This window comes from Zonotrichia leucophrys, chromosome 9 (assembly GCF_028769735.1).
Source record: "Zonotrichia leucophrys gambelii isolate GWCS_2022_RI chromosome 9, RI_Zleu_2.0, whole genome shotgun sequence".
In the NCBI taxonomy this organism is placed as follows: Eukaryota; Metazoa; Chordata; class Aves; order Passeriformes; family Passerellidae; genus Zonotrichia; species Zonotrichia leucophrys.
In genome coordinates, this window is record NC_088179.1 from 8,926,516 (window position 1) to 8,952,203 (window position 25,688).

The window sequence follows — 25,688 nt, forward strand, 5'->3', positions numbered from 1 at the left end:
AAAACCGACAATTTTTCAAAGACTTTTGTTACTTTCCTGAGGGAAACCAACTGGATTTAGGTGCTTAATTGAACACATATGCAGTGTTTAATTCCCACAAATGATGCTTTCCTTAAAACATTTATAAAACCTTCCCTCTAAAGCCTTCTAAAATGGGCTGTTTAGTAAACTTTCCAAACTGGACCCTTGTTTGCATTCATTCATTACTTCTGACATTACAATGCAACTCTGTATGGATCCAAGCTGAGCATAAAAATGCACAAATAAAATAGCAGTGAAATTGAAATTATTACTTCAGTAGTGAGAATATATTAAAACCACACTTGAATATAAAAAACTATGGTGAAATTCCAAATGAAAAAGGAAACACACAATTTCATAGAAATAGACAACATCATGGAAATTCCAGAGGGGTTTTTTTCCTACTAAGTCTCTGCTTCCCCCTTAGAAAACTCAAGACTTTAAGAGCACACAACGTGATTAAAATCTTCCTTAAATTTATCTGTACAAACATCTACTATTCATGTATTCTTCATACAATATTCAATCATCAGTGCTTCCTGTACAGAAATAAATAGCAGTGTGCAGTATTTTGATTCCATAAATAGTTGTAATCAAAATAAACACATGGAATGTTATCTTCACTTATATGATTAGACTAACAAGCACTGCTCATTTTTTGCAAGCTGTCTGTAGTTCTATCTCACAGTTATGTTGTACTTGCTCGCTGAATTTCTGCTAATGATTTTTGGTCTGAGCTGTGCTGAGAAGCCATTCCTAAAAAATTCTGATATTCACAGTTCTTCCTATTTTGACTTGGTGCCCAGCTTTTAGTCTCCACCTGGATGGGCACACCATGTGAGAAGGAGATTTGTGGTCACATTTTCATACCAAAAAGTACTCTGCCCTGTGCTCTGTTAGAAGTGAACCCCAAAAGGACATAAACTCATTGCCAAGCTTTGCAGAAATTCAGGGCAACATTAACTGACTGTGAAATATCTCCTTAACTTCGCTGTATTAGTGAAGCTTGAAAGTTTTACCTACAGAGAAAACCGCCCAGGCTCTTTGATAGTTCTTATTTTGTCATTTGCACCAGACACCTTTCTGCCAAGGGAATCAGCAAACACAAGTGGTGACAGAGTTTCTGCTTTTTGTGACAAACACACCAACCCCAGCTGCAGCACCCTGTTCCCGTCAGTGCTGAGGTGAGGGGTCCTTGAGCACTGTGTGAGGCCCCTTTGCTTTGTGTGGCTCCATCCCAGTGTCTGGGCTCCCAGAAAATATAATACAATACATCTAAATCCCTTTGCTTTGTCTGGGCTCCCAGCTGCTTTGCTGTGGCTCCATTTCCATGCTGAACACCAGGCCAGTGACCCAAACCAGGGCTGGGTGATGCTCTGTGGGCATCCTGCCAGAGTGTTTTGCAGGAGAGGAACCTGACACTCAGCTCTCATTTAAGGCCAGCTGAGCTCAGGAATCAATGGGCCTTTAAAAATTCACCAGCTCACATATCCTTTTCAGTGATGGTCATCAGATGTTTCGTGCTCTGATTTTGTGGGCTTTTCGGAGATCCTTGCTTTTCAGCAAATGATGGCATATCTGTTGGTAATAGGAAACTCACAGCCTTCACTTTACCCCTGGAGAAAAAAAAGAGAAATCATTATGAGGATTTCAAAACATGCAGAGAAAGTAAAAACCCCAAAACACCAACCTGACCCAGCAAGGAAACAGTAAATGCTTTCAACTCTTGCAGGATTTCATGCCATTCACATGGCCATCCCAAAGGACCAGGCATGGTGCTCTCTGCTGGAAGCATCTGCCTTTTTCCATTGAGTCTCACATCTCCCTGACCTGTGTGTTCAAAGCTGTGTGTGCACAGAACCCTGGGGGTGCATGTGCACCCACAGAGACCCTTCAGTAATTTTAGTATAATAGCTCTGAAAAGAGTTCTCAGCCTCTCTTATCCTGTATTTAAATATTTAATGGGTTTTTTTTCATTTACCAAACACAGTGGGAATCCCTTGGTAGAAATAATACTTTAGCATATATGAATTAAAATATTTTAGACATGCAAATTAGAGATGATTTGTTAGCAGTGCTAGTTTTTTATTACTTGGGTGCAATGGCACTCTATAAAAATTCAAGGTGATACTTCTAGAGAATTAATTTTAAAGCAAAAATATTCATATCACATACAGGATTATAGCTTTGGAGCAAAATGTGAGGAAGCTACAATAAACTAAGAATAGGAAAACTCAACATGAAACAGCATGCTGGAAAGCAAAAACGTCATCCTTGTAAAAAATTAAGCTTATTAAGCTTGCTGAACTAATTGCTAGAAATTACCTTACTGGTGAAAAGCTAAGATGGGTGTCTGTGTCAGACATTTGAGGATATAACAGAAGCATCCCCCATAGAGACCATAAAGGATTCTAGATGGTTTTTTTGGTGTAACAAACACAAAGCTTTGTGTTTCAGGGCATCACCCAGCCTGCCACGGGGCTGAGGTGAGAAGCTCTTCCCACAGCCCTTTCTCCTCCTGCAGCAGGGAGCAGTGAGTGCCCTGAGTCACTGCTCAGCTCCAATGGCACCCATCAAACCATCACTGCTGGGCCCTGGGCACCCGGCAGCTCCCAGGAGCTCCATGGAACACATCTGTGCTGCAGCTCGGATTGCTCTGAAACTCTTTTCCCTCGGGAGCCAGCAGCAGGATTTGTCATTGCCATCCCGGGCCTGCCCCTGTTTGCCACCACGCACACCTCCCACGCGAGCTGGCTCCAGGGCAAAGCCCCTGTGCAAACCCAGGGCACTGGGATATTTCTCTGTCTGCTCTGGGGTGCCCTGGCCCCCAGGGCAGCACTGACTTTGACCCTCACTCATGGAGAAAGTTTCCCAGACTTCAAGATAGACTGGAATCCACAAAAGTGTGAAATAGATTATAGAGAGTAGTGCAGGTGTATCACTTGGTGAGAAATTTAGGTTCTGAGATTTTTAGTATGTTGTGGATGGAAGCAGGATGGAGGGCACAGGGTGTTGTCCTGGGTTTCTTCTTCATGCTGCTTCTTCCTTCTTCATGGGTTTGGGTGGCATTTTCTAATTGGGCAGTAAAGTCCCCGTTGCAGCTCTTTGGGAGTAGTTATTGGGTTAAAAGGGAAAATAATCCAGGTGTCAGTTCTTAATTGGATAGTTTAGCCTTTAAAGACCTTGTACCAAGAGATTATTGGCCATTTTGTGCCTTCTAATGAAAAGCTGCCAAACTCACAGCAGTGAGACTGTTTTACTGATAAGAAATAACAAACACCTGAGTCCGAACATGAAATACTGCCTCAAGTGCCTTCAATCCAGACCCAGAAAAACCCCCAACTGGTACTCCCACAACCCCCCAAGTGTGCATGTGCACCCAGAGAGTGTCCCTGAGCCAGCAGGGCATGCACACAAACCCAGAGTTACCGGGTCAGGGTGCTTTGCAAAGCGACACCAGTTCCCTGCCAGCGACTAAATTTAGGTGTCCAACTGCTGTAAAACTTCTTACCCTAAAATGCCCTTACAGGAAAACCCAGGTGCCTCTGAAAGCTTGAATTGCTGTCCCCTGCAGCCTCTCAGAGAGGAGCTGGGCCCCAAACCAGCTTCGCACAGGGAGTGCAAGGGCTGGGCACTGGTGTGCTCTGAGCATGTAGGGGGACAGAATAAAGCTGTTGTGCTGTGCCATGCACAGACACCTCCACACAGGTGACACAGCCACAGCAGGTGCCAGCCCTGCCTCTGGAGCCCTGTCCCAGCACATGCATGGGCAGCCAGGCAGAGCCTTGGGCTTCTCCCTGCTCAAACACCTGCTCTGAGGCCATTTGGATGATTGTCCTGTTGAGCACAGCCTGACTGGGCTGAACCCAGGAATCAGCAACACTTCCCAAAGTGGATGTATCAGCAGCAGGATGTGGCTGGGCTATCGTATATCACAGTGTCACTGCTGCTGGTTCTACCTGTGGTTGCTGTCCTGTGATGGAAAGCTTCTCATCAGTGAGCAGAGACACTCAGGGCTGGTCCAGCAGCCATTCCACTTCATTTAGAAGCTGTACTCAGACTACTTTTTTCGAGGCTGAAAGCATTAACTTGTAATGATTCAGTTACAGGGGAAATATAATACCATACATCTAAATCCATGAGCCACAGCAATCCCACTTTAAAGGCATACTGCAGAATTCCTTGGTATTGCCGTGCTTTTTGTTCAAAGTTTAAAAATCTCTCTCAAACTTAGCTTGTCAGAACATCACATCAATCTGCAAAACTCTCCCTGGCTTTAACAGAGCAAAGATTTCAACCCCCTTTTCTCTCCCTCAGCCTCTCTTTTCCATGACAAATTTAACCAGCTCCCACTGCCAAACCTCATGCAGTGCAGAGGGGAACACAAATTCCTCAAAAATGGTCTCCAGTTTGCTCAGGGCCCATCCACATTGAAACAACTGTTTTGCTGATAGCACACCAACACCAAGAGCAAAATCTGGGTCTGTCTAAAGAGGATAAACCTGCGGCCAGCGCAGGCAGGTGGTGCTGTGGAGGCAAACCAAACCTACTGGCACTTGTAGACCCGCTCCTGGAGGGGCTGCACGTTGCTGGAGGGGCTGCAGGAGACACGGCTGGCTGGGGATCTTCCAAGCCCTCCCTCGTGCTCCCTGCTGGGCTGTGCTGCAGCTGGAGAGGCACTGGGGTAGCGTCTCACAGTCATGGCAGCATCTGAGGAGCAGAGAAAAAAAGCAGAGGTAAAAGCAATACTAACACTACTAATAATAGTGACAATTCAGATTTCCTCAATGTATTTTTGGAGAGTGACTTTTAAGTGTGCAGATAGTGCTAGAAGAAGGGGGAAGAGTTTTAAGGTAAAAGAGGGGACATGAGAGTTTAGGAGGTGAGGCCCTGGCACAGGTTGCCCAGAGAAGTTGAGGATGCCCCATCCCTGGAAGTGTTCAAGGGCAGGATGGATGGGTCTTTGAGCAACCTGGTCTAGTGGAAGCTGTCCCTGCCAATAGCAGGGGTGTTCAAATTAGATGATATTTAAGGTCCCTTCCAACCCAAATGATCTATCATTCTGTTTTTAATCACTTTTTTGGGCCTCAAAACCATTTAGTATGTGGTGAAGCTGAGAGGCAGAGGAAACCAGACAGCCCCTTTAGGTCCCGCACTTTGCCCTAGAAAGCAGCTGGAGAGGAAGAGCCACAGGGTTAGAAAGCACTTTCCACAGCTTTCCCCTTGCCAAAAGACCCTGGAGCTGCTCCCAAGCTGATGCCATCCCCAGCCACCAGCAGCCCCTCCAGGCCACGGGGTTGGTGGAATTAACAACAAGCACTGTTCACCACAGCACCCCTCTGGCTGCATGGAAATCCGCTCGTGCTGCTCAGCCTCTCATTCCTTCACCTGGATTTGTCTCCACAAAAACCTGTGGGGCCATTTCTCCAATATTTCTCACCAAGCCACATTTTGCTCTGATTCCTGCTTCATTAATTTCTCCAGAAGTCCCAACCAGACTTCTATAACTGAGGAACATTTCCATGTTTCTCCTCTGATAAAACTGTGAAGAGAATGTATTCCTATACATTGACCCCTCTCTGCCTCAACAAGAACAGTGTTATCAGCAAAAATAAACTACACATCTGGAGTGAAGTATGCGGCCAACCCGTTATTTTTTGTAGTATTTTTCTCATCTTTGACTAAGGCAGGAGGGGTTTTGGCATGGTTATGAGGGTTGGCCTTTTCTGCCTGGAACAGAGAGGGGACAGGCATGGGGAGGAGAGTCCACACCTGCAAAAACCCAAAGCAGAAACTCAAATTCTGCTTAAGCAAACCAAACTCTTTGAGTTGAACACTTTGTTTGAGCAGCAGTAAAATACTCTACTGAGCTCAGCTGGGGGGGATGCACCCTGCAAAGCCGACAGAGCCAGGCATGCAGTGCTGTGGGTTTGTTGTGAGCACAGAATGGGCCAGGGCACTTGAATGGGTTAACCAGAAGGCAGCTGGCAGCTCATCCATCCATCCATCCATCCCTCCCCCTTCCCTGCGGGCCCATCCTGCACGGGCAGTGCCAGGGATGCCAGCACAGCCCCTCGCCGGTACCTGTGTGCTCCCTGGGCGCTGCAGCGGCCGCGAAGCCGCCCTGCAGGGATGATGGGGATGCTGAGGATGCTGGGGGTGCCGCCGGTCCCTCCGCACCAGGGCCGCTCCCCTGTCCCGGTGCCGGCGGCGCTGTGTGCCCGCAGCCCCGCAGCTCTCCCTTCAGGGCCCTGTTCTCCCTCTCCAGCTGGCGGATTTGGGAGCGCATCTTGCGGATGAGCTGCAGCAGGTGCGGGTTCCCCTCCATGCTGCCCTGCCCGCGGAGCCGCTCCCGCCCGGGCTGACCCTGCCCTTAAAGCCCCGGGACAAGGCGGGTCGGATCCCGGCCCTGGGGGCTGGACCGAGCTGTGGAGCTGCCAAGGCGTGGCCATGATTTATTCATGTGGGGATCGCGTTTCGGGGCAGAGCTGGCCTCTCCACCCGCACAAATCACGGTCAGCCCCAGCAGAAACCTGCCCGCGCCTCGGGCTTCTCATTTCCTTTGGTTTGCCCAAAAAACCCAGTGGCCATCTCCATGGCACAGAGAGAGAGAATATTTTGTAAGCTCAGTGGGGTCCGAGACATTTGCTTACCCTACCAGCTCCTGGATGCTGCAGGAAAATGTTTGATGCCTCTTAGCCATGGCACACTTGCAGGCTGCAGATTTTGGTGGGTGCACCTTCAGTGTGCCTACCTGAGCCTACTGCAGACACCTGTAACTGAGTGGGGTTTGCTATAAAACACCTCGACTTTGCTGGACAGCAATTCATCTCTTCCCTAGCTCGGGGTGATTTACACACTGAGCTTTTTTTGCTCTGTGTATCTGGAATTTCAATTCCAGAATTAGTAATTTCTCTGAGGAAAGTTAAATTTCTAAATGGAAGCAGATACAGCACAAGAGCCTGGCTATGAACAGCCCGTGCTAGCAGCTGTGATGGGCAGCAGGAACACCAAGGCTCTCCTGGAAGACAGCAGCAGGGCCAGGCCCTCTCTGGGCACCCAGGGACAGTCTCTGGAGTGCACCAGCACCCAGCAGTGTAATGAGAGACAGACCTGGCATGATCCTTGCATAGCAAGAGAAACACAATCCCCCTGCATTTCTCTCATCACCCAGTCCCTAAAGCCATCTTTCTTCTGGCAGTAAGATGCAAAAGCCTGTGGAGCAGTCTTCCCACTCCCCAAATCCTGCTTCAAAATACAGAGTTGAGAATGCCAGAAAGCCAGCAGAGAAATAATTTAACACACCTTCTGCTTTGAGGTCCTTCACTTCCCAATAGCTCAACAGTGACTCAGGAACAACTGAGAGAGGAAAAAAACCCATTTCATCTGTGTGCATTTCCCCACTCTGCTGCTGGAGGCTGAGGGAAGAAAGGACAACCGTTGTGAGATGCTTTAAACATGAGATGACTCAGTCTTTGTTTCTCCAGAGGTGTCAGAAGGGCTGTGGGTCTATGGGGAGGTGCTGCTGACCAGAATCAGCCCTGCTGTCATCTCCTGGGAGCCTCTCCAGAGGGCTCTGCGTGGTTCAGCCTGCAGGCAGAGAGGTGAAGCAAATGTGAGTTCTCAGGCTGCAGATGAAGCCCACAGCACCCGTGCATTTTTCTTGGGCCTGGACCCAGGCTTAAATAACAGTGTAGGTGCCCCTGTGCTGGGGATAACATGTAGGGAGCATTGTGGGTCTATTTGTCCAGCAAGCAGGTCAGGCACTGAGCAGTGACAGCACCATGTGAATTACAATATTGCTGCTGACCCTGGCAGGTGTGGCTGGGCAGGAGACACTGACCAGCTCAGCAATCAGCTTACCCCAGCTGTAGCTGCAGACATCTCCTCTCATCCCATGCCTGCTGCTCCTCTGGAACCAGACTGGAGCAGGCACAGACCTCTTGATGCACCAGAAACGTCTGAGGAAACTTTGTCTTGTAACCCTGTCGAGCTGCCCCTGCTGAAAGGATTAGATGACTCAGGAGTTTTGGACAATGAAAACCTGGCAAAGGTGCCTTTGCCACTGGGCTGACCAGAGTGTTCCCTGAAAGGAGAAAGAGCTCCATGCACCCAACTTTGTCTTTTGTTAATTCAGTGGGGTCCGAGACGTGTGCTTACCCTACCAGCTCCTGGATGCTGCAGGGACACATGCTGCGTGCCTCTTAGCCATGGCACACTTGCAGGCTGCAATTTTGGTGAGTGTATCTTCAGTGAGCCTGCCTGAGCCTACTGCAGACACCTGTAACTGAGTGGGGTTTGCTATAAAACGCCTCAGCTTTAATGGAAGGGGCAATTTCTCACACCTGAGATGATTTAGCCAGTTGTCCTTGGCAGGACATGGACCCAGGTAAAGCTGTTTTCCCCCTCAGTCATATCCAAAGCTCTTGCTAGGAGCCCCATAGCAATATCTCTTTGTGGCTGCTGGTGGATGTGCTCTGTCTCAGTGGACTGTACAAACTGCATACCTAATTGTATTGCAGCAAAAAACCTGCAAACAAAACACAGAAACCTTGTGGAACATCTTCATCCAAAGCATGGGGAGCTCAGCTCTTTGTTCTGCCCCTGCCCAGCCAGGTGACATGGAGCAGCTCTGTGTCTGTGTGTGTGCAGGGTGACATGCAGCAGCAGCTCTGTGTGTGTGCAGGGTGACATGCAGCAGCAGCTCTGTGTGTGTGCAGGGTGACATGCAGCAGCAGCTCTCTGTGTGTGTGCAGGGTGACATGGAGCAGCCCTGTGTGTGTGTGCATGGCTGCTGCAGGGGCTCCCTGGGGAAGGGTCAGAGTGAAAACTGCCACCAGCAGGAAACAGCACCTGCACAGCCACCACCAATGCTGAACAGTTATTTTAGCTGTCTCACTTGCCAAATCCCTGAGGTAGGTGAGATAAAAAGTCAAAAAGGATTCATTGCTACTCTAGCACAATAATTTTTTTTAGCTTACCACAACATTTTGGCCTGGAGAATCCATCAGCAGCAGGTGTGTGGATGTTTCTGTGCCATGCTGCAGCTGGAGGTGTGTCCTGCCTCCCAGTGGCCCGGGAGTCCCTATGCAAAAAGACAGAGCCTCCCTTTGCTGGGGCTAAACCCGACCAGTAGAGCACAAGCACTGGCACTGCATCTCCAGCAGCAGTGCCTCTGGCTTCCCCCGAGGCAATCAGCAAATTAATCACTGACCAGATTCATTTCAGTGCTGTTTGGGGCACCCCCAGTTTTAGCTATGGGGGTACCTCCCATCCTCTGAGCTGGAACCACTCTGTAGCCAAACAGAGGAACCTTGAGGTCCATTTGGTACGTGATACAAATACCAAAAAATACCCATTCTTATTCTGAAAAGTGTGGCTTTTGGGTCCTGCCTATTGCACAGCTGAAACCTGCTATTCCCAAGCTCCTTCCGAAGGACAAGGGAGAGAGCAAAAAAATGCATTTGCTTACTTTTTACAAAAAATAACAATATTTATATAACCTTTACCTCTTAACAGGCCCATAGAAAGTGGCATTGGGATCTGCAGAACCCATGCACATGTCACCTGTGTACATTTTCAGAGATCTCTTGGCAGGGTGACAGCAACCCAGGGGCTTGGCAGGATCAGCCCAGGAGGGAACTCTGGGTCTGCAGGGATGCTCTGTCCTGGACAAGGAAGAGGGAGCGCCTGTGGAATCACCCCAGCCTCACATGTAGCCGGGCATGAGCAGGCAAACCGGGCTGCTGTCAGCTTGAATGAGACCTTGCCTTCCTCTCATGACTAATTAAACTAATTAAACTCTCCCTCTCAGCCACAGCTGAGTGGGGACTCGCTCACAGCCTGCACAGTAAGGCAGTTGTGGGGGGTGAGCTCCACAACTTCCTAGAAACAAGATGGCAAAAATCAATTATATGTATAAAGCATTCTCAGGTTTCGAGATCTCGTTAGGCAATGATGGCACAAAGTTATCTGACAAGTCTGTTAAAAGGTAATTGTTTAACTTATTAATGTCTGCTAAGCATCCTTTTCCTTTTGCAAGGACCATTTGCCTGACTGTGCCTTAACTCCCACATGTATGCAGAAAATCCCACATGTCCCAGATTAAATGAAGCTTTGATTTTAAACATTCAAGGTTTCTGAAAGGGGTCTGAATTCCAGCAGGGGATGCTCAACACTTTTGAAAAACCAGGCTTTACCTGAAAATGTGAAATAAAAACACCAAGATACATGAGTCACATCTGAAAACCTTGGTTTTGGACTGGGCTGGCATAAAGTTTGGCTACAGAAACATTTCAAACTTTTAAGAGGGCACTTTAAAGTGTCTGTGTTGAATTTCCAAGGTGCTGTCCCTTTAAATGGATCCTCAAGTTAATGTGGAATAATCAGAATTAGTCTCTTTTATGCCAGCCCCCTGCAAGCACAACATATGCTGCAGAGCACAAACTCATGCCTCATGCAAGAGAATCTTTATGCTCAGCTGGAGATTTTCATAATGAGGAACTCACAACTGGGCCCAAAGTTACCTGCACAGAGCTTGCAGTAGCTTTCAAATTAAAACAAGCCCTCACTCATGAGAGAGAGTATCAAGATTACAGAGCACAAAATACATTATTATTATTATTATAATTATTATTTCTTACTCTGCTTTCTCTTCTCAAGCAAAACACCCCATATAAAATGTGAGTATATTTGAAACCCTGCAGTTATAAGGTATCTCACCACAGGCAGTCTGTGCAGTGACATCTAAATCAGAACTACAGACATCACATGGCATTTGCAGGTCACAAAAGCCCATCACAGTGTAAGAAACACCCTCACAGCTGTCCCTAACAAAAAGTGAGTGACTTCAGCTCGCTGAAGTAGCACAGGGGGAGCACAGCTTAAAAAGCACACAAAAATGCAGCTTCTGCAGGATGAAGAGTAGTTCACAGGGAAAAAGGAAACTGCTGCCATGCAGATATAAGATGCTCTAGTGAGTTATGAAAAACCTCAACCTGGACAGAGATGTCAGTAATTATGATTGCACTTTTGCATTACTGAGAATTCTGTAAAAATGCCTGTACATTGTCAGCTCAATGAAACATTACAAACCATGCACATATCACTTACTGGCCTGGAGGGGCTCTCCCAGATGAGCTCCTTACCATCCTCCTTAAAACCACTCAATACTCCCTCGGCCTGATAATCTACATGCTGTGGCAGCTTTCCCCTAACACTGCTGGTTTCACTGGACTTTTACTTTTTCCCTATCTCCAAATGCTCCAACACATGCCTGGAAGGTAGGAAAGTTACTTGATATTTTCCATAGCTAATATTTCACCAAGGAACTGTGCTGGATTGTTCTTGAAAAGAATAACAATGTCCTCATTTCCTCCCCCAGCTGCCCAGCGAGCTGCTGGCTGCCCAGAGCTGCTCTCTGTGGACTGCAAACCAACACAGGCTGGAAGGGCCCGTGTGGGCACCAGGCTGGGGTCTGCGTGCTCTGCCACTGGCCAGGAGCCCACCCTGGGCTGTCAGGGCTGGCTCAGCCCCAGCACAGCCACAGGCACCAGCCTCGTTTGGAACAAACTCTGCACGTCCCTGATTTAAGTCATTTAAGTAATTTTGAAACAAAAGCATCGATTTGGCATTTCCCAAAATTTCCCCTGCTTTTCCCAACTAAAATTGGTTATTCTGTTCAGTTTTAATTAGCAGATAATTTCAGCTGTGCTTCCCAGTAGGAAGGGTTCTGTGTTTGAAGAGGAGGAGAGGCCAGCCCAGAAGGAGGCAGCGGAGCAGAGCTGTGAGAATGGCCATAGCACGGGGTTTGTGAGGAGACAGGGGATTGTGATCCTGAGTCCCTGTGTTCCAGTGTCCCAGCCTTGGCAGCCTGGATTCTGCACTGCTCCAGCACTTCTGATCCAGGGCAACTCCAGAGCCGCTGTCCCCAGCTCTGTGCTCACACTTGGACCTCCCATGAGCTGTGCTCTGCTGTGGGGCAGAGCAGCTGTTCCCAAAACATCTCACCTGAACAGGCAGTGCCTGTTCCCATCCCAGCTCACCTGGGCAGAGTGGCTGTTCCCATGCCATCTCACCTGAGCAGAGGGGCTGTTCCCATCCCAGCTCACCTGAGCAGGCAGAGGCCAAGCAGGGGCTCTCCTGTGGGCAGCTGGCCCATGGCACCTTGGCAGCCCAAAAGTCCCCCAGGAGGTTTTTCTCAGTGGAGAAACAGTGAAGGTTTTCTCTCCACTGTTCCACCAGAATGGGACCCTGCCCTTCCTTTTCAGGATCTGTGTACTTGGGGCCCCGGCAAAAGCTGAAGAACCTCAAACAAAATAACAAAAAACCCCTTCCTACTCCATGCTGTGGCTTCTAGACAGCACAGTGATGGCAGAAGGAGAAGGAAATCCATGTGGGGCTGGGTGGTTTGTGCCAAAGGGCTCCTGTCCAAGCAGCTTGTGTGAAAGCAGAGGGGATGCAGCAATGGTGAAGCTCAAGGTCCTTCCTGGTTGTGGTCATAGTTCTACATGGACTTAGCTGTTCTTTGCCTTTCAGTTTTCATTTATAGTTTATAGTTTTTATTTATCACAAAGCAATTATATGAAATGAGAATTGCATTCTAGTTTTTTTGGGTTTTAAAACTTTCTTTTTCTACAGATTTGAACACTTTCCTTTAAATCCCATTTCTTTGTTCTCATTTGATATTTGATTTAAACACCATTTGATTTTTAACTGCCTAGGTTCAGAGCTCACTTCATGGTTTTAATATGTAGTGATGGTGAACACAGATTATTTTTGTGATAATATAAATATTAAGAGAAAAATCTTCAATGTGCATACCAAACTTGTTAAAAATTGGTAAACACATTCAAGTCCATAGCAGATATCCTTGACAGATCATCTGTCTTGAAAGATTCATTGCCCCATGTTACTTACAGCTGAAATACTGAGCAGACCAGTTTAAAAAATGTTCAAACTGATGTAAAAGGTACCTGCAGCCTGGAGCTTCTCAGCACATGTGGGACAGCAGTTTTCAGGCTGAGATGAAAAAAGTCACATTTAAAGCTATGTGTCGATGTATTTTCACTTCTTCCCAGATCCCAGGTCCATGGATGGCCAGCACAGGGGTGCTGTGTCTGGGTATGAATGGTATAGGTCATCCCCTTCCATTTCTCATTTAGATATTATCAAAAAATAATTTTTAAAAAAAAAATTTCCTCTTCAGATCAATATTACATTGCCAAGATAACATCCTTCCAGTGAATGTTAAGATATAATTACCCTGGTAAGGAATGATTCCTATTAAACATTTAATACACCTCCCTCTAATTGAAATTTAAGCCTTTGGTTGTGGTTGAGTGTCACTAAAGATGTGATTAAACATAAAATATGTATAACACTTAACTCCTTTTGGGATGTTGAGATAGCTTCCACTAAGTAACAAACATGAATAATTTCTTTTGCACTCTGTAAAGTTTTTAAAGCAGCTCAGTTTGAGTCTGGCTTGCGCAGATCTCCTTCCCTGGATGAAAGGGAATCTGTCACCAGCTTCGCCCACAGCACCAGGGGATGAGCCTCCTCCAGCTGGAGGAAAAGGTGTAAGAATAGATTGTGAAATAAATTACAGGAGAAACCCTCAGCCCCAAGAACAGCCAATCATGATCTTATGGCTGCCCTAGACAAAAGGAGCCCCAAAGGGGAGCTTTTGGTAGGAAAAAGAAATGGTGCAGACCTCATGTAATGCTCTGAGTTTAAAAAGCAGCAATTGTGTGAAGAGCCTTTTCTTACAGCATCACAGACAGGGTGGATGTGGGATTCAGTGCTACACATCTCACTTCTGCAGTTTGGGATGCTGAATTTCATCATGGAAAGGAACAAACCCCATCCTTGTAATCGTCCTACAGCCTCACATACCTCCTGCATTTCTTTCATTCTCTCCCCTCAAACGCTGTGACCATCCATGGTTTAATGCTTCGTTTTCTGTCCCTGCTGCAGCCTTGGTTCAAAGCTAATGTTTGTGCTAATTGCTTTCACCCGACTGTGTTTAAAGTGTGTGAACACAGCAGGAGGGGAGGAGCCATCTGCAGCAAGGACCCAGCTACACTCAAGCCTCAGCATCTCCAACCCCAGCAACAAGGCAAGCCCAGAATATGGGCTGCTTCTCAAGTCCCACAGGAGGCTGCAGAGCTGGGTGCTTAAAATAAACCAAATCCCACAGCCCTTGGACTTACCCATGAAACTCATTTTGTGTGCAAGCGATTGAGAAAACAATCCAGGGGTTTCCTTACCTCTGTTTACAGACCACAGCTTGGCTTCAGCCCAGCCTGCCATGTTCCCTCAGTGCAAACCATGCTTGTGCAATCCAGTTATTCCCAGAGATGGCCACCAACAGATGTAGTGCTCACTTCTTGTGAACATTAACTAGAAACAGTCTGTCTCCAAATCATCTTGGTGGCTTCTGAAGTACCCATCCACAAATCATCATAAACACAAAAGGAGTCCAGTGAGACCAACAAGCCAAGGGACAGAGGATTTGGTGCTCACTCACCTCTCTGTACAGCACAGTCCTGCTGCCACCTCTGATGACACATAAGTACATTATTTATGGGTTCCTCCCACAGATATATATAAACAGCAGGTTTATATATATATATACACACACACACAGGATAAAGCAAGTTATGATTTGGGCCAGACACTCTTCCTTTCAGCAGACCACTGGTTTTGCAGAGCGCAGTGTCTGGGGAGCAGAGCCAAGCCTGTCAGAGTGAGGATGAGGAGGGCTCAGCTCCTGCCCAGCTGTGTTTTATGCTGCTGTGCAGTGCCCTTTCCCTTTCCTTGGACTCTTTCCAAGCTCCAGGTGAGGGTCACACTGTTGCTGCACTGATGCTGGAGGAGGGACATCCCAAACCAAGGTGTGCCCATCCCAACCACTGCCCTCCTTCCCCCACCAGCCAAGGACATTGGGGGGAGTTCCAAACCTTAGCCAAGAATTCTGGAAAACTGCTGATGTGCTGAGTGAGACAGCAGCAGGTGCTGGCTGGTGGAGGCTGGATCACAGCACCTCTGCCTTTCACACAGAGACGAAGGTGAGGGTGAATTCAGAGCCCACCCCTGACTCTGGCCTGCAGGGCCAGGCTACAACTCCAGCTGAGATGCACCAGTTGTGAACTTGGGGTGTTATGAGAAGAGACAAGAGGGCAGAATGAAGCAAAACACTGGAAAATTCCTCCTGGTACCCCCAGGCAGAAAGCCACAGCGCTGGCCTCTGCCCTGAACAAACCTGTGGAGGCCTCAGGGCAACCACCAGAGCTTCTCCAGGGGAAATGAGCTAAACAGAAAAAAAACAAGCTTAGCAAAATTGTGGGGAAGAAGTCTAACACACAAGTACTACAAGCAGGGACTGCTGCAAGCAGGGGTTTTCTGTGAATGAACATGAAGGAGTGTGGGAACTCCTAAGAACTGGCACAATCACTCCACCTTATTTATCTCCACATGATGCAGAAACTGAAACAAACATCTCAAAGGCACGTGGCTTCCCAATGTGCCCCAGGAAAAATCTGGGACTATGACCTTCAAAGGAAAATCTGAGTTTTCTTGGTCTGAAGCAGGAGAACTACACCAAGCTGCTTCTCAGGGTGACTTCAGTCTGGGGCCACAGAGAGAACCCAGAGCCACGTTCTGCAGATGTCATAGGTGTCTTTATCAGCATCCAGAACATGACAGACAGTTGGGATGATCCTGATCTCCACCACTCCAGAGAGTGCTGTCATAGGAATGAACCAATGCACAGAGCTTCAAAGAGAAAATTTTATGGACGCTTTTATACACATACACAAATATTTTAATATAATGGTAACTGAAATGTTATCCATATCCTTAGTACTGTCATAATTAACTAAAAAGATATTTTTTAAAATCTTGTAAAAATGACATATTTTACACATCTTCTATTTACAATTGCAATATGCTTAAATGTTATAAAACATCCACTCTGACCTTTAAAATATATGTATACTAGGACTTAGTATTAGATATATTATAATTTATAGCAAACGTAGGGTTTGCCGTGTACCTATCTATTCAATGGGAATTTTGTAATCAGCCTGGCTTAATAAAGGCGGCTCAAAACCAAAAATTGACAACAAAAAAGAAAAAGAAAAAAAGAGAGGGAATGTGCAAATATTGGGGCAGGCAAAAAAAAAATTCTCAAGCTTGCATTTTTTAAAATAACACCGTGAAGACTTCCAATAAATTAAAATCTTAACACTCAAATCCTTTTCCTGGTATTGTCCATCAACTTAATTTTCAGTACTATTAATCTAAAAGGAAAAAACAGCCTCAACAACAAAGGAGAAACCCCACCCCAGGCAGCAGCTCTTCCCCAGGCTGCAGTCAGGCATCAGGGTTTGCTGGAGTGGCTGCTGCTGGCACCGAGGAGCTGCCTCTATGGATGACTCGGGAATACGTGCGCTCCATCCCTGGATGCTTTGCTGAGTCCTCCTTGTAGGCAATCTTTGCAGAAAAAAAATATAATACAAGCAACAGTGAGAGAGATCTGAATGATTTGGTGTCTGAAGTGTTTGTTGTTTAACCAAGGATTTCCCATTTTCTAATTGTTATACAAGGATGCCAAGGATCTGACAGAGGAAAGGGACCTTTGGCTGGTAACTGGACGCTGCAGGGGCAGGGATGACATCCTCTGAGTCAGGGGTAAAATGGGGCTGGGCTGACCTCTGCCAAGCTCCATGGGGTTCCCTGAACTGCACCACTCTCACACAAGTCCCCTAGACATTGCAAACTCCAGGACACCCACCTCAGCACCTCCACAGACAGGCCCAGCTCTGCCCACGCTGTCACTTGGGCGTGCAGCAGCCCCACAGAGCTGCCCAGGCTGGGCAGCAGGGCTGGACCAAGTGCCAGGCTGAGCCTGGGGGCAGAGTTGCAGTCGAGCAGCAGTGGCAAAAGCTCTGCCCTGTCCTAAAGAATGAAGATCTTTTTCCTGAAGAAGCTCTTCTAGCCTTGGTAAAAGCTCTTTATAACCCTGTCATCCTCCATGGGTGCTTTGTGGAAGCATTCAGAGCAGAGACAGGGCGATCCCCACTAACCACACAGCACCAGCACTGCAAGAGAAGCCTTCCCCTTGCCAAAGCTCCAGGTGGAGCCCTACAGCATCACTGCCAGCTGTCCCTGGCCAGGGCTGCAGCCACCCCTCAGCTGACACCTGGGCAGGCCTGAGCAGGGACAGCCTCAGCAGCTTGGGCAGGAGCTGCTCTCACATCGTGGGCTGCAGGGAGGGCATGGGACTTGGGCACGCCCTGGCAGCTGCTTTTGCTGCTATTGGCACTTGCTTTTGCATCAGGGGGCTCTTGTCCAGCTGCCTCACTGGCCTCCCCAAAGGTCACAGCTAGCATCCTAAAGAACAGGCCTCTCAAGACTGCTCAGGCACAACACATCACACATACAGCTTAGATCTTTCTTTAAACTCCCTGGCAAGGGGGTCATTAGAGATGAAATGAAACAAACATACCCAGCAGAAAAACCAGCAAGTGAGGGAAGTATATGACATTAAAAGAAAAAAAAAATAGATGTAAGAAAAATGAACATACCACTTTTGGCTATAGTATTGAGGGAAATGTTAGACAGGGAAGAAGAGAAGCTGTATAAGCAAGGACCATGACAGAGCTGTCAGAAAAGAAAAACAAAAAAGAGAAAAACAAAAAAGAGAAAAAACATATGGTGATGAAAAAGTCACTGTCAGTAGGTGAGAAACAAAACTCTCTTGAATACAACAATGGGAAAGATGGCAAATTGTACTGGTGTAAAGCACACAGCACAGATGCAAGAGAGCCTCAAGCTTTCCAACTGTGAGATAAATATTTCAGCCACAGTTTATGGCATGTGATTTCTCTGAGGAAATGCTCTGCTCAGAAGCAGAGAGTTCATTAGTTCACTGCAAGAGGAGTAGAGTTTTCTCAAAACCCCCCACTGCCCAGAAAATGGGGATGTCACATTTTAGGCTTCCCCAAAGGATTGCAAGTGGGAGACTGTTTTCAGGGTGGACTTTAAAATTCAGATGATTTTGGTAAAAGAGATGACAATTTTGACTCTTGTTGGATGAACTCTTTACACATGAGCACTGATTTGTACACATATTTTTGTATTATTTAGTATGAAGAAAACTCAGAGCTCATGGATATAAATACAGGTATGAGCATTTAACAGAACTCTCCAAATGTTTTATGAATCCTGAATCTCACAGGCTGCTCATGCCTCATTTGAGCTGCCCATCCGTTTTCCATTCTTGTGGGAAACTGTAGTCCACACAAGACTTATGGTGCTGCCTATGCACAATGACTGATGGCCAAAATAACTTCCATGTGAGATGCGTGAATATTGATTAATAAATAACACCTTTAACACTTACATACTTAACAAAACAGTGATAAATACTGGTTAGGATAAAATCACTGGAAGGCTTGAGGTTCACAAATCTTTATACACCTGAAGAGAAGAGGAGCACAACCCCCAGACCTGCAGCCACCCCTGAGCTCGATCCCATCCAGCAGGCACCAGGCCCCCAAGCAATTGGGAGCTTTACATTCAAGGAAAAACTCACTCAATGCCACAGTAAGTACAACAATGGGCAAAAAATTCAGGTCAACCCTTATTCTACATATATGTGAAGATGAATAATACAGCATGGGGTAATGAAGAGCCATGTAGGCACTGATAACAGTGGTTAAACCAAGTTACTCTGCACCAACAGGGCTTTTGGATGCTACAGGCATCTGGAAATCCAGCACAGCTGCTAGAGAGGAACTATTTATCACATGCAATCTAAGGTAGCCTTCCCATAAACATGCAGAGATATAATTAAACATGGTTTAATTAGCACTTCAGCATGCAAATTGCTCAATATTTAATTTAAACTGACAATTAAAAAAAAAAAAAAGATCTGCCCGGACACAGCAGTAGAATAGCTGCAAGTGTGCACTGGAGTCCAATTCAGAATTTTGGGATGCAATTCATATAATGTATATATGCATGCTCATCCTTCTGAAGCTGCCAAATACATGGCATCTATCCTGACAATGTACTCAAGTAAAAAGAAAAAAATTGAAAAATAACCTTCTCTGAAAGCTGAGTATAAATAGACACAATAAAGATACCTCCTGTGGTATAAGCTACATCTTAATAGCAATTTACTGTTTTAATTAAATACAACACAGCTATAGGACAAAGCAAGCAAAGCATTGAGCACTAGTTTACACTATTTTTCTATGCCTCTAAATCCCAGCCAGCATTTAGCCTCACAAACACCCAGCTTTTCAATATGTAACAAGGCAGAAAACAGACCTTGGTTGATCAGATATAGGATATACTTCTATTAAAAAAAAATAGGGGAAAAAACAAAAGCCAAAACCACAAAAAAATAAACTGCAAGGTTTCACTTCTAGTATTTTTCTCTACAGCTTCATTTGTCACTAGAAGACACAATCAGCCACCCTCATGGAGCCCACCCAGCACCCAAATGGATTTTCTCACCTGTTCATTCATAACTACAGAGAGCTCGCTGAGCATGTCCTTGTAGTGAGACTTCATCTCTCCCTGATACTCAAACTGGTCCTCCTTAATGAGGCGCTCGTTGACATCCAGGGCATGGCCACAGGCTTCAGCAAACTGCCTGCAAGCACCAAAACACAAAAAACAGTGACATGGCTTTTGGAGGAATGAAAAAACCCATCTATACACACACAGTGCTGCAACTCTTCTCCCCGTTGCAAACTGCACCTTGTGGGAAGTGAATTTCAGAACTCATTCTCAGATCAAAAGGAATGTTTTCTGCTAGGGCAGCCCAGAACTGCAGTAAATGTTTCTCAGGAGTGACTTGTAAGATAGTGTAAATGCAGATGTAAATTAGGCAGGTTGAAATCAGCCTGATTTCATGTCTTGTCTGCCTGTGCTGTACAGAGTGTCCTATGTGTTATGTGGCAGGTGAATAGCCTAATATTAATGTTTACCTGAAGATTTCCTTCAGAAGCTTAACTTGGTTATCAGGATATCTCTTAGCATTTGTCTCTTCAAGAAAAGCTCGAGCATAGGCCATTGGTCCAGCATTTACCTGTGTGAGAAATGCACAGCTTAGGAACAGAGAACAAGCCATAGATTGTTGTTTCTCTTGTGCTCCAGGGCTTGGAGACTGGCCTCAGGCTGTGAGAAGAGCATCCCCTCACTCCTTCTGTCACCAGGATGGAAGCTGAGGGGTTTTATTTAGGAAACAGGAGCTGCTCAACCTCTACGAGCTACAGATCTGTGCTGGCCTTTCCAAGCCCCCAGCCAGCTGAGCACCCAGACAATTACTTGTTTGTTTGTGGATATTACAATGAGAGCACCAGGAATACACGTGCCTGTCACAATCCTAACTTTCCTAAATAGGGAATGACAAAGTCAATCCTAGCAAAACTCCCTTTAAAGAATCCACCTGCTTGTGATGGGCCATATTCTCAAGTGATATGGGACAGTCTTGTTAGAAAAGTCTTATTTGTTATTTAGAGTAGACTTGAATTGAAAGAGCAAAAAATGTCTGGAATGATGGAAATCAAAGTAAAAAATTAGGTAGATGCATTGCAAAAAAAGAAACAGGCAGCAAATTGTCATTACCTTGACACTGACACTTCCTTGGAGCTTGAGCTGCAGTCGGATCATGTCCACTTCTTCCATTGTGCAAAGCTGATTGAGCTCTGAGACCTTTTTGGACATCTCATCAATGGCCACTTCAATGGGGTTCAGCTCTGTGCTGGTCTGGCTTATGACCTGAATCCTCTTCTTCACATAGGGGAACAAGTGACTGGCTACTCAAGAGAAAGAGAGAGAGAAATGGGTCAGAGAATGCACCCAACAAGGGAGTGTTTAGGAAAGCAGAACAATTAAGTCAAAGTATTAACTTTTGACTTTGTCAATCTCTTTATTAATCCATAAAACTTAAGTTTTAATCACTGAATGAGTAGAAGTGGCACAGCAGGTCCAAATTGAATTCTGATGTACCTGACACTGGAAGAGCATTTCCTTTTGAGCTCATCAAGGGCTGCAGCCACACTGCACTTGCCCTTGGCCCAGCAGGCTCTGGAGCAGATGAAGTGCAGGTGCCACTCCAGCACCCAGCACAACTGACTGCACCACTCCTCCAGCCATAGCAGAAGCCTTGCTTTCTTCTCAAACGGAAAGTGCTTCAGTTTACACAGGAAGCAAATGAAAACACATGACTTTATCAAGCAGGAGTGGGAAAAAAAAAGAAAAAGAAAAAAGAGAAGAAAAGACCATTTCCTTTAGTGAAAAGCACTGAGGTGAGGTAGGTGCCGAAGGGTAAAGCAGGGGAGGAGTCATCAAATTCCCACCTAATGCCAGAGATGGAGCAGGGCTGAGAGTGGTGGGAGCTGATGACAGCATGTAATAACCCAGAGAAAATATTCTGCCAGAAGAACAGCCCTCTCTTTTTTTGCCAGGCAGACCATAACAGACTTTCACTTTCAAGTCCATGAAACTACCTGCTTAAGTGCAGATCTCAAAACACCTACTGCTGCCCAAGCACTTAAAAGCACACACAAGCTGTTCCTCCTTTCTTCTTCTTACAAGCAAAGCTGTGTCATGTAACAAGACACCCTCCGACATCAGTGCCTCTTTCCTGGCTTGCCAGAACAAAACTTTTAGGTGACTATGCTTGCACTGTAAGCCGTTTTTTTCACGTTGTCCTTTGGGAGAAGGAGATGCACTGAAGTTGGCAGGGAACTGGATTTTCTGTGACTTGGGAGCCTTTGCTGTGAGCATCAGCCTCTCTGCCCATGGCTGCCCATGAGAACAACGCCTCCATCTCAGACAGTTCCTCATACATCAAAATTCAGACATGTCAAGTTTCAGCAGTAGTCTCACAAAGGAGGCTTTTAAAAAGAGAGATCTCAATCATGATAAGGAGCAAAAAATTTCAGTTTAATATGACTCATTAAGAGAAGACATATCTAGTGCTCCTGACATTCCTGCCCTAAAACACCGATTGAAATCTTATGTCTAGCTTAAAAAAATTCTCTGTAGTGTATCTTACTCCCATTTTGAATAAAAATTTCTGTCTGCAAGTTTTACTCTTAGCAGAACATCCTACTAGGCTTTTACTTTGAATTGTTTATTATTAAAAGAAAATGGTTCTGAGTGCTAAGCTGCCTCCAGCAGAACCACTCCCAAGTTACATCACTGCAAGAACAGTTAAGATGTCAATTATAGGGAAAAATAAAGCAGCTGAATGAAAATAACTATCCCTAAGCTGGTCAGCAGGTCTGTAAGGAAGACGTGGCCAAGACCCATGGTGAAAAGATGAGTTATCATCCTGCACAACACCCACCTGCAGATGAGCCTATTATTAAAGCATCATCCTTAAAGCAGTGAAGAGGTACTTTTAACATTAAACCCAAATACTGCCATGGGAGCTGGCAGAGGAATTATTCACCTTTACAACTCTTTACTTCTAGTCAAGGCCTTTCATGGATCTCAGGGAGTTTGGCAAAGGCACTGTTATGATGCATTAAGTCTGATCTGAGCTAACACTTTTCTGATTGCCCTACATGCTTTGGAAGGTCTCCCAAACTCCATGCATGCCCTTCTCCACTAAGCATATGCTTCCAGTCAGCTCAGACCTAAACAAGCTCCAGTTTACAGTGTGTCTGTCTCACTGGAGAGCAGGAAATGCAGGACATGCAGAGTTGGAAGCAGGAGCCAGGCATGGCAGAGAGCCAGTGATGGGTCCCTAGCCCCTGAGCTGTCCCTGTGGGCTGGGCAAGGCGGGGTGGAGCAGGGGAGCAGACGTACTGGTGAGGATGGTGCGCCTCTTGCACTGCTCCTCCACCCCGCCGTGCTTCTTGCCCGAGAGCGTGAAGGGCGTCTCGAACACGAAGCGGTTGATGTTGTGGTGCATCTCAAAGTCCGTCCTGCGCTCCTCGGCCTCCTTCTCCTCAAAGAAAGGGGTCACGTAGGTCACCTGGATGTAGGCGTATTTGGGGTCCAGGTCTTTGGGGTTCACCTGCAGGAAAATAATAAAATTATGTTAAGTGTGATGAGCTCCCAAGGCATCCATAACATTTTTGATGTGTTTATTTATTTATGGCCATACCGATGAAAACTGAGACTTCCAAATGTAACACTCAGATCGTGGATGGATACAAGGGCATTTTACCAAGAGTTCCCTAAGAAGAGTGGCACCTTTGACAATAGCCATTGACAAAAATGGATGAGAGCTAAATGAGACAGAAAACAACCTGCATCTGCTTGCTCATCTTGCACCATGCACTCAGGTCTGTCCCTTGTGCAAAACCACACGTCTTTCATACCTTGTTGGAATCCTGGATGATCTTCACGTTATCTATTCCAAACTTATCTGCATAAAGTTTCATCAGCCTTTGAGAGATCTCAGACAAGCCAGTTAATTTGGGCTCTTTATAGATATACTCTTTACCTTCCTCTTCTTCAAAAAAGCCCTGTTTAGAAAGGAACAAAAGGATACAGTGAATATAACAGCCATGGCAAAACCTAAATGAGGTGCTTACATCAGGAATCAAAGTTGCCTGTATACCCACCAGAGCATCCAGTAGGCCCCTTCCAGCACCTAAGTGAAAAGCTTACCTCTGTCCACTCCTAGCAGACATGTGCCCAGAGGTCACTGTTTATACTGGTCTGCAATCTCCAAAGTTACCCAGGAAAAGATTTATTCACTTAAGAGACTGAGCAGCTTACAGAGTTAAAGGCCTTTCTTGAAAATGATGATGTGTGTATGATGAAAAAAACCCTCATGGATTAAAAACTAGAATTAAAAATTCTTTAAATCTTAATAATTTGGTTCAATTAACAGCTGTTTGCTAGACACTAAGCCAGCTGGGTTGTGAGCAGCATGTCACCTCCAGAGCATCCTCTGGGAGCCACGTGTGCAGGCACAGGCTGGGCACTGCTGCCCATGGCCTTGGCATTGGAGCACATGGGAACCAGCCTGCATCTCCTCAGGGCAGCTGAAGAGAAACTCTGGTGGGCACCTTGAAAGGCCACATAGAACTGCAGCACTTGCAGAGACAATTAGCAAATTATTCACGTTTGAAAAGAGAAAGAAAAACAACAAATAGATGCACAGACCGTGTTCCTTTGTAACAAAGGTACAGTCTTGTTAAAGTCATTATTTAATACATTGGATGGACTTGGCAGAGCTTGAATAAAAGGGTCCACTAAGAGCTGAACATGAATCTGTCAGGCTTCAGAAGAAATGCCAACCTCTGAAAGTTAACAGAGCTTTGCATCCCCTGCAGGTGAGACACTCAGCTGCCCCAAGGTGAACATGTCCATCAATGCTGCAGGAGCACTCTCCCAGCCGGGCAGAAAGCAGCAGTGCCCCTTTAACAAGGACTGCATTTGTCCCAGTGCCATGGGCAGCACCAGCCCCCTCCTGGGGTGTCCTGTGCAGCTGGTGATGGGCACCACTGCAGCTACACTCACAGCCTCCTCCTTCCACCTTAATGCACAGTGAGCCAGAGGAAAACACCTGAAGCTGCAGGGATAGGGGGAAAGGCAGACAGCACTAGTGATGTCAGAGCCAAGGCCCTTTGGACTTCACATGATGTGGCTTGGATGGCCAATTCTACAATAAGCCTAAGCAAACTGCTATCTGTAGAAAAACAGAGAAGCAGAAATTAATGAAGGCAAGAGATATCTCCAAAATCTATTCAGAAGGTACTTGTGCAAAATCCAGCTTTTTAATCTGGAAGTGTGTTTCAACTTTGCCCTCTAAAATTATTGATTAGGAAAATCTTCACCAAAAAACCCCAAACAGAATTAAAATAAAATAAGCTATGAATTTCATTGCTTCTTTAGGACCTCCCAAGCTTTATTTCAATGGGGATTAACAAATATGTGCATCTCTGGCTTCTCCTTCAGTGAGGACAAGGGGCAATAAAATTGTCTTTTAATTTGGCAAGTGTCAGGAGTACTGTGGGCATTACTGGAAACCAATAACTAACAGCTGCAAGAGCAGCTCATCTGACAGCATCTTCTTCAGTCTCACAGGGACCTTCTAACATTGCATGATTTTTAACAACATTATCAATTAAATTCCATAGGCATATGAAGACCTTCACAGGTAATCAGAGAAAAAAACTAAAGCTCCAAAGTTGCTATCCTACAAACAATCTGTTGAGCTGGGCAGGCAAATGACTTCCTATTGATTACACTGAGAAAATTTATACAGGATCATAATCTGGTTTTTGATCTTGTTTCCATTGAATCAAAACTGCTTCATGTGGGAAAACTTCATCAGTTTGATGCAATCATACTTAAACATACTACTCTGCACTGTTTCTATCAAAAGATATCTGCTTTCTGTTACTATCCAGTGTTTTCAACAAAATCCCTCCTGTTTTCCAAAATGATCACATAGCAAGCTAGAATATAGTTTATGCTCTTACACCCTGATTCTGTGTATGTTTGCATGCTGAAAAACAGTGCTTACATCTAAGTGCCAAATCTCTGCTGATGCTGCATGGCACACTGAGATGATATCTCTGTTAATCGTTTTACTTTAAAAAAAATACCTGAAAATAAAAAAACTATCAGATTTTATCTTATCTCTAATACAAGAGACATCATTTAAGGACATATTC

The 25,688-nt window shown here is 45.8% G+C and overlaps 1 protein-coding gene across 9 annotated transcripts in view; it reads right to left on the bottom strand.

The window, feature by feature from the left end:
* Positions 1–15,799: 15,799 nt before the first annotated feature.
* Positions 15,800–25,688, bottom strand: part of DOCK10 (dedicator of cytokinesis 10) — a 137,710-nt gene continuing 127,821 nt past the window's right edge. For all 9 annotated transcript variants that reach the window (XM_064721575.1, XM_064721573.1, XM_064721569.1 and 6 more), the window contains 6 exons: positions 23,379–23,525; positions 22,861–23,071; positions 20,668–20,858; positions 20,028–20,128; positions 19,552–19,690; positions 15,800–16,518 (listed from right to left, as the gene is read on the bottom strand). In XM_064721575.1, the coding sequence (XP_064577645.1) occupies positions 16,399–16,518; positions 19,552–19,690; positions 20,028–20,128; positions 20,668–20,858; positions 22,861–23,071; positions 23,379–23,525 (909 nt within the window). In that variant the 3' untranslated portion in view covers positions 15,800–16,398. The remainder of the gene's footprint in view (positions 16,519–19,551; positions 19,691–20,027; positions 20,129–20,667; positions 20,859–22,860; positions 23,072–23,378; positions 23,526–25,688) is intronic.